This window comes from Nannospalax galili, unplaced genomic scaffold (assembly GCF_000622305.1).
Source record: "Nannospalax galili isolate Female #2095 unplaced genomic scaffold, S.galili_v1.0 scaffold335, whole genome shotgun sequence".
Lineage (NCBI taxonomy): Eukaryota > Metazoa > Chordata > Mammalia > Rodentia > Spalacidae > Nannospalax > Nannospalax galili.
The window spans coordinates 2,932,459-2,940,698 of NW_008337842.1; the positions used below are offsets into that span (position 1 = coordinate 2,932,459).

Consider the following 8,240-nt stretch of genomic DNA (forward strand, 5'->3'; position numbering starts at 1 on the left):
GGGAGAGGAGGGGGAGAGAGAGAGAGAAGAGAGAGAGAGAGAGAGAGAGAGAGAGAGAGAGAGAGAGAGAGAATGAACGAACGAATTCTGGGAACATTCCGGAGACCTTATAAAATATATCACTTAAAAAACACCTGCATGATCAGGGAAGGTGGATGCTGACTGAAAGCATCAGTAGTTGGTATGCAGATGGGCATACTTTGAGAGCTATGTAGGAAACACAACAGTCAGGATTTAAAGCCATCTCAAGAGGGATGAAGACGAAATCAAAACTGACACCAAGGTTCCGGGCTTAGATAACTGCAGATGATGAAGCCAAGTAAGGAGGGAAACCATTTTTTGAAAAGGCAGTAAGTTCTGTTGGGTTATAAGGTGCATGAACAACAAAGCCAAAATAAATAAAAATAAATTGTGCTAAATGAACTCTGAATTCCTCAAGAGTCTCCAATTCTAAAAGAGTAAAGATTATCTGAGGATTTAATCATCTTTTTAAATTAAATTCTATCATCTTCAGTATACAAATTAACTACACCAGAGAGTGGAAACTAAGTTAATTAACGTTCTCTGTCCAACTTTGCTATCTATAACAGATTCTTCTCAGAACTTAAACTGAACATTTATCCTCAATATTTAACATTGAGATAAAGTTTTTATGTAAAAATGGCCAAAGTATACCTCAATTTACACAAAACAATGTGACCCAAACCTATATCAGAGGTTTCAACAGAAAGGAGAAACTGAGACTATCTTATTTTCATGGAAATGAAGCCTAACATGTAAAGTCATTTCTAGTTTGAGAAAAGCTTTAGACATTCCCAGTGGATAAAGCCTTTTCTTGACTTCATTGACCCTATGAACTATCTCCCCATTCCTTTTCTGTCTTTTGGCAGCAGAATTCCTTGCAAAAGTCTCGCTGCCACTGCCGCCACCGCGGCTGCCTCCTCCTCCTCCTCCTTCCCTCTCCCCCTCCTCTTCCTTCCCTCTCCCACTCCCTCTCCTCATCCCCCCCCCCTTTTCTTTTATGTCTTTTTGAGACAGGGTCTCCCTGTAGCCCCAGCTGGCCTGGAACTCATATTGTAGACCTCGCTAGCCTTTAACTCAGAGATCTGCCTCTGCCTCCCAAGTGCTGGGATAATCTCCTCGGATCATTTTCTTCTTTTATATGTTCTTTAAATTCATTTAATCTTGCTTTTGGCCCAGTTGCTGCTCCAAAACTACTCTTAATAACTACAAAATGGAAATGTAAACGTACCTCTTCAGTGCTCTTCATTTATCAGCATCACCAAACACAAATGCTCACACTCCTAAGACTACTTGGTTCCCCTAGTTTCCAGGAAACTGCACTCTTCATTTTCTTCCTGTCTCCTGTGCTGCTTTCTCCTCTTTTCCTAACTCTTTAATGTTGACTGCCTCAGGTACCAGACCTTGGTTGCTCACATAATTATAACTCATTACTTTAGGTGGACTCTATCTGCCAAGAAATCTTACTGATTTTACTTTCAAAATCTATTCTGAGGTGTTGGGAGATGGCTCAGTTGGTAAAGTGCTTGCTGTGCAAGTCTGAGGACCTGAATTCAGATCCTCGGCACTCATAGGAAAGCCAGGTGAAATAGTATTCATCTGTTCCCCCCCGCCCCCTCAGCACTGCAGTAGAAGAAACAAGTGGGATTCCTAGAGCCTGTTGCACAGCTTGTCTAGACAAACCAGTGAGTTCACGGTTCAGTGAGAGATCTTGCCTCACAAAATAAGGTAGAGGGCTAGGGAAATGGCTCCATGGGTTGTCTTTGCTGTGCAAGCATAAGGACCCGAGTTCATTTCTCAGTACCTGGAACCCCAGTGCTGGGTGGTGAAGACAGGTGGATCCCTGGGACTTGCTGGACAATCTATGTAGCCAAATCAGTGAGCTCCAAGTTCAGAAAGGGACCCTGCCTTAAATTTTAAAAAAGGTGTAGAGTGACTAAAGAAGACACCTGATGTCAAATCTGTGACACGAACACTTACACATGCACACACACATTTACAGACACGTCAACTCACATACAGAGAGAGAGAGAGAGAGAGAGAGAGAGAGAGAGAGAGAGAACACTCTTTTCAACCCTGGGCAGAGCCATAAGCAACTATTTCAACTATCCTGATCTCGCTGTTTCCACCCCTTCTCATTACAATCTACTCTAACACAGCTGTGTGTCACAGTGACGCTTTTAAAATACTGAATCGAGTGCAGTCATTTGTCTGCTGAAATCTTGATGAGTGACTCCTGAAAATTATTTGCGGTAACAGCCGAAGTCTTTAAAATGGCTGCCAAATCTGTGCCTTCCACCTCCTCCCCTCTACCTTCCTCACTGCATCTCCTGCTAGTCCTCCTCTTTGCTCCTCTCTCCCTCCTGCTCTCTGCTCTCTAACCATACTGGCCTCTCCCTTTATCATACCAAGAACACTGCTGTCTCACGGCTTCTCTATTTGCTCCTCTCTAACTCTTGGTAGTCCACTTTTCCCCACATATACATGACTGTACTTTCAAGTCTTTATCCAAATGGCAGTTAGGTTTTCTTTGACCATGTCTATTTTAAACTATAACCAAGTCTTCCACTTCCCATCCCTCCACTCTTTCATACAAAGACGCAGGAAAATATAAGCAAAACTGAGGAGAATCAGTAGTCAACCAAAACTAATCCAAATGTGACACAGAGATGCTGGAATTAAAAGGCATGCATATTAAAAGATTTTATTAATGTATTCTAAGTTTTCAAAGAGTTAACTAAAGACATGGAAGGCATTTTTTAAAAGGTCCCAGTGAAGTTCTAACTTACACAATTTCTAAGGTAAAAAAATATACTGGACTGGAATAACAGCAGATAAGACACTGCAGAAGACTAGTGCATCTGAAGACACAGAAATAGTAACTTCCCAAAATGAAACAGAGAGAAAAAGCAATTTTTTTTTTTTTAAATGGAAAAGAGCATCCACTGAGCTGTGGGATAAGTTTCCAACAGCTTAAAATACACTTGTCTGGAGGTAGAGCGAGAGAAATCAGATGAGAAATTAATGTTTGAGGAGTTTCTAAAGTTGGTGAAAACACAGCACTTCCAAATCTAATCTCTGTGAACAAACCAAAGAATCTTGAGTAAAAACACACAAAAGGACATTATAATCTAATTATTAAAACCAGTGAAAATTGCCCTGGTCTTTTTCCTCTGTCTTCCATACCAGACAAAGATAAAACAAAGACTATTTTGGACATACAAAAGCTGGAAGAAGAAAAGAAAAGAAAAGAAAAGAAAAGAGAGAAAGAACAGAGAAAAAGAATAAAAAGAAAGAATCTCTGCAAAAGATGACTTACTACAAAAACAGTATCATAAACTAGGTTCAAGTACAATATGACAAGAACATAAAGGAAAGGCAGGCAAATAGAAGTGTGTTAGTCTAAGGTTCTTATACTACAGGTGAGTGGCAAATAATATTTAAAGATAGATTGCGGAAATCAAAGACTTGATGTCCATAGCAACTTATGTATAAAAGCCCCAAACTGAAACCAGCCAAATGCCTGAAATCAATCCACTTGGCCTGAGGTCTCACCAATATGGTAAGTACCTAATTAAGGCCTAAGACGCCAAGTACTGGAAGGTCACTAAATCTCCAACACCTAAGCCACAGCAGGACTCAATAAACAGAAAAGTAAAAAGGGAAACAGAAAAACTCTCTTGTAATATGACTGGAAATTACTCCTTATCTTTTGTATCTAGTCTCTAACACAATGAGAAAATTAAGTAGTCTTTCAGTATCATATATGTAAGAAAATAAATTATATTCCATTTTTTTAGCTTTCCTAGTATTTTATTACAATCTAATACTTAAAATGCCTCACTTATTATACCAGTTTTTACAGAGAAAAATTAATTAGAAATACTCCATTCATGCAGGCTAGTGACATTCTCGAGCTAAGAAAAGAAAAAGAAAAAAACTTACCGAAAATTTCTCCATTTTTGGCATATTCTGTCACAAGGTACAACATACTTTTGGTCTCCATTACCTATTGGTAAATGTTTCTGCATTAGTCTGGCAGGAAGGATTATATTTGACCACATTCTATAGCATTATGTAAATTACAACTATGGTTAAAGATTCAGTTGTGAACAATTTGGAACCCAGGCCTTACAAGTCTCATCATATCCTCACCCTACTATTTTTATGAATATCAGATCTTGGTCTTCTAAGTGTGGTCCACAGCCCAGCTGAAGTAGCATTGCCTAGATACCTGTTAGAAATACATGCTCAGGCCTGGCTCCAGGACTTCTCAATTAGAATTTACACTCTAATTAATATACATACATTCAAGTATGAAAGGCACCAATATAAGTAAAAGAACTTCTGAAGATCAACTTCTTCAACTTGAAGTTTTAACTACTGTATTAAAAGCTACCCTGAATAAGAAACAATTAAAATCCAGCTGGGCATGGTGGCACAAGCCTTTGATCCCAGCACCTGGGAGGCAGAGGCAGAGGCAGAGGCAGAGGCAGAGGCAGAGGCAGAGGCAGAGGCTGGTGGATCTGTGAGATCCAGGTCAGCCTGGTCTAAAAAGAGAGTTCCAAGGCCAGCTGGGGCTACAGGGAGACCCTTTCTCAAAAAGAAAGAAATGAATAAAACAGAAAAATTGAGCTTACCTGGCTTATAGCCCAGCTAATCTAGCACAGTGTTAACACTGTTCTCCTTTATGCTCTAATATTATTACAAGACACTATCATTTTACAACACTGTCTGAAAGCTGCTTCTTCATAGTTCTACTGTAAAATGGTTTTATTTAAATTAGATTCTCTAGCCGGGCGTGGTGGCGCACACCTTTTATCCCAGCACTCTGGAGGCAGAGACAGGAGGATCTCTGTGAGTTCGAGGCCAGCCTGGCCTACATAGTGAGTTCCAGGACAGCTGGGGCTATAGGGAGACCCTGTCTCAAAATGACCAAAGAAAAAAAAAAAGCTCCTCTTAGGTTTAGAAAGGAAGTATGTCATTGTCACCAATTTGATTTTTCTAATTACACTGAACTACTGAGATTCAAGATAAGTAATTTTCAGACTGCTTTTCTGTATACTATTGTGTGTGTGTGTGTATGTATGTATATGTATACATGTGTACATATGTGTAGGCTAGCGGTCAACCTCACATGCTGTTCCTCAGGTGGCATCCATTTTGTTTTCTGAGACAGAGTTTCTCATTGGCCTAGAGCTTGCTGTAGGTCAGGCTGGCCAGCCAGCCCAGAGATCTGCCTATTTCTACCTTCCTAGGACTGGGATACAGTGGGCGCCACCATGCCTGGCATTTGTATGTGGGTTCAGGGGGGTTGAACTCTGCTTATCATGCTTGCATGGCAAACACTTTTATCAGCTGAGCTCTGTCTCTAGTCCTGTAATGCTCTTTTAATAGTTATGTACTAAAAGGTTGAAAACTAATTTTGTACTTGGAATACAGGTTTTGGACTATTGCCCATGAAGGAAAAAAAATGAAGAGCTATTGACAAAATGGAACTAAATAATCAAACAGTAACTCAACTTTAATGAGTTAAGTAGTAGTACAAACACAGTTACCACATGAATCGTAAGTCAGTTTACCTTACAGTTCACCAGATACTTCTAAGAATATGATTATTTAAATATCTTTTTTAGGAATTAAAAAAAAGCTTATAGGGGGGTGGGAATCTGATTAATATAAATTTGACTTAAGAGATTGCTATAATTTTAGAATTTTAGGAAATGTTTTGAATGGGACAATATGGCATGCTTTGGATATACATTATAAACCAATGATCTCCAACTTTTTAATTAGAATTTTCAATCAATAAACATTGTTTAGCAAATATATACAGATATATACAAAAATATGCATAAACATGCATTATATATATATATATAACACACAGAAAGCAAATTATATGTGTGTGCCACTGTATAAATGCACTCAAGAGGACATAAAAACATAACTAGAAGTTTTAATATTGTCTTCTTATATACCCAAGAACATCTGTACTAGCAGTCTAAAGACAAGTTAAGACACTAGGTACCTTCCTATTTCTACCTTTACAAATTTAAATATATAAGATGGGTAAACTTAGCTTAATAAAAGTATTTTTCTTCTATAGATTAGAAAAACATAAAAATAAAAACCACAATGAAAATAGAGAGCTGAATGTGGAATGCCAACAAGAATAAGGTTAGGCCATACCTGATAAAGTTTGATTATATGAGGGTGGTCTAACATTTTCATTATTTGTACTTCTCGGTAGATTTTCTCAAGGTTTACTGCATCCAGTTGAGATTTATCTATTATTTTTATCGCCACCTGCATCTCAGAATACAAATAAATACAATCAGTATATAATAGTTAACATCTTCCAGTTCAGAGTTAATAATTGATATTTGATACTTTGCTTGTAGGATTCTATGACAGTGAGCGCTAGCTGAAATTCAATGTCCACTTGTTCATTTATGCAATAAATATTTCTTAAACTTCTACCATATATAAGGCTCTGTGGTAGATTTTGTTTGGCAGTGTCTTTAGTGTGCTGTGGAAAATAACTCTTCAAAGTTACCTTGATAAAACATGTTTTACTTTCTGTACAACTTTAATGCCTTTGTAAATTGATGTAAATTGAATATATAGACTATAAACCGAAAAAAATAGTCTTCAACCAGTTATTTCTAAATTACCTACAGAGTAAGACTCTGCCAAGTAGAAGGCAGTTCAGACAGCAATTTCTATGGTGCTGAAACACTACTTTTCTAAAAAAGTGATAGGTTCAAAAAATATATACTTTCCTTTAAAGAAAAAAATCTGAATATAAGATATTAAAACTAATCTATGTGAAATATTATCAACTGGTTTAAATTCATTTAGAAAATGAAAATTCAGGGGCTGGAGAGATGGCTCAGCAGTTAAGAACACTAGTTATTCTTGCAGAAGACCCGGGTTCGTATCCCAGCACCCACATAGCAGCTAACAACTGTCTGTAACTCCAGTCCCAGGGGATCTGACAGCCTCTTCTGATCTCCGCGGGCATTGCACAACATGGGTGTACTTATCTACATGCAGGCAATACATGCACGCATATAAAATAAAAATAATAAATAAAAATGTAAAGAATGCTTTAAAAAATGAAAATTAAAAAATTCAAGTGTTAATAATTACATTAATTTTAACTTTCTAAAAGGAGTTTGATTTCAGAAAAATATGGTCTGATTCTGTCAGAACTAAATAGGAACCTAAATCCCAGGTTAATAATTTGAGGGAATTTGAAGGTAAATGACTGGGTATTCAAAAACAATAATCACATAATTTTTTTTTATGTAACTGAAAGGACTGATTTTTTTAAAAATTCATAGATGGCCGGGTGTGGTGGCACATGCTTTTAATCCCAGCACTCTGGAGGCAGAGGCAGGTGGATGCCTGTGAGTTCAAGGCCAGCCTGGTCTACATAGTGAGTTCCAGGACAGCTGGGGCTACAGGGAGACCCTGTCTCAAAACAAACCAACAAAAAAATTCATAGATGATTGGAAATAAGGCTATTTTATTAAACAGAATTGCAGATAATTGGGAACTTCCACATTTAATTCTATTAAGTTCTAAAACTCTAAAAATGTACTTTATAGTTCTATCAAAAAGCATTCCAAGGGCTGGAGAGATGGCTCAGAGGTTAAGAACACTGGTTGTTCTTGCAGAAGACCCGGATCGAAACCCAGCACCCACATGGCAGCTAACAAGTGTCCGTAACTCCAGTCCCAGGGGATCCAACAACCTCTTCTGACCTCCGCGGGCATTACATGACACGGGTGCACTTACCTACATGTAGACAATATGCACATACACATAAAATTAAAAAAATTTTTAAAAAAGCATTCCAAATATCACTTAGCCTAAGTTGTTTCAGGGTAACTTTTACAGCATGTGTCTTAATGGTTCAACATTCTCAAAAGGTATGCAAGAAAAGAGAGCTCTGCTTGTCATTCAAGTCCCTTGGTTTCCCACTCACATAAATTTTATATTTATATATACATAGTGTGCATGTATTGCCTACATGTAGGTAAAGTGTAACCATGTCATACAATGCCCGCAGAGGACAGAAGAGGCTGTCGGATCCCCAGGAACTGGAGTTATGGACAGTTATTAGCTGCCATTTGGGTGCTGGGATTCGAACCCGGTCTTCTGCAAGAGCAGTCAGTGTTCTTAACTGCTGAGCCATCTCTCCAGCCCTC

At 38.2% G+C, this 8,240-nt stretch overlaps 1 protein-coding gene across 2 annotated transcripts in view; it reads right to left on the bottom strand.

Moving 5' to 3' along the window:
- Positions 1–8,240, bottom strand: part of Sik2 (salt inducible kinase 2) — a 120,181-nt gene that overhangs the window by 98,934 nt on the left and 13,007 nt on the right. For both annotated transcript variants that reach the window (XM_029563406.1, XM_008832802.3), the window contains exons 2-3: positions 6,214–6,330; positions 3,967–4,030 (exon numbers count right to left, since the gene is read on the bottom strand). In XM_029563406.1, coding sequence (XP_029419266.1) covers positions 3,967–4,030; positions 6,214–6,330 — 181 coding nt within the window. The remainder of the gene's footprint in view (positions 1–3,966; positions 4,031–6,213; positions 6,331–8,240) is intronic.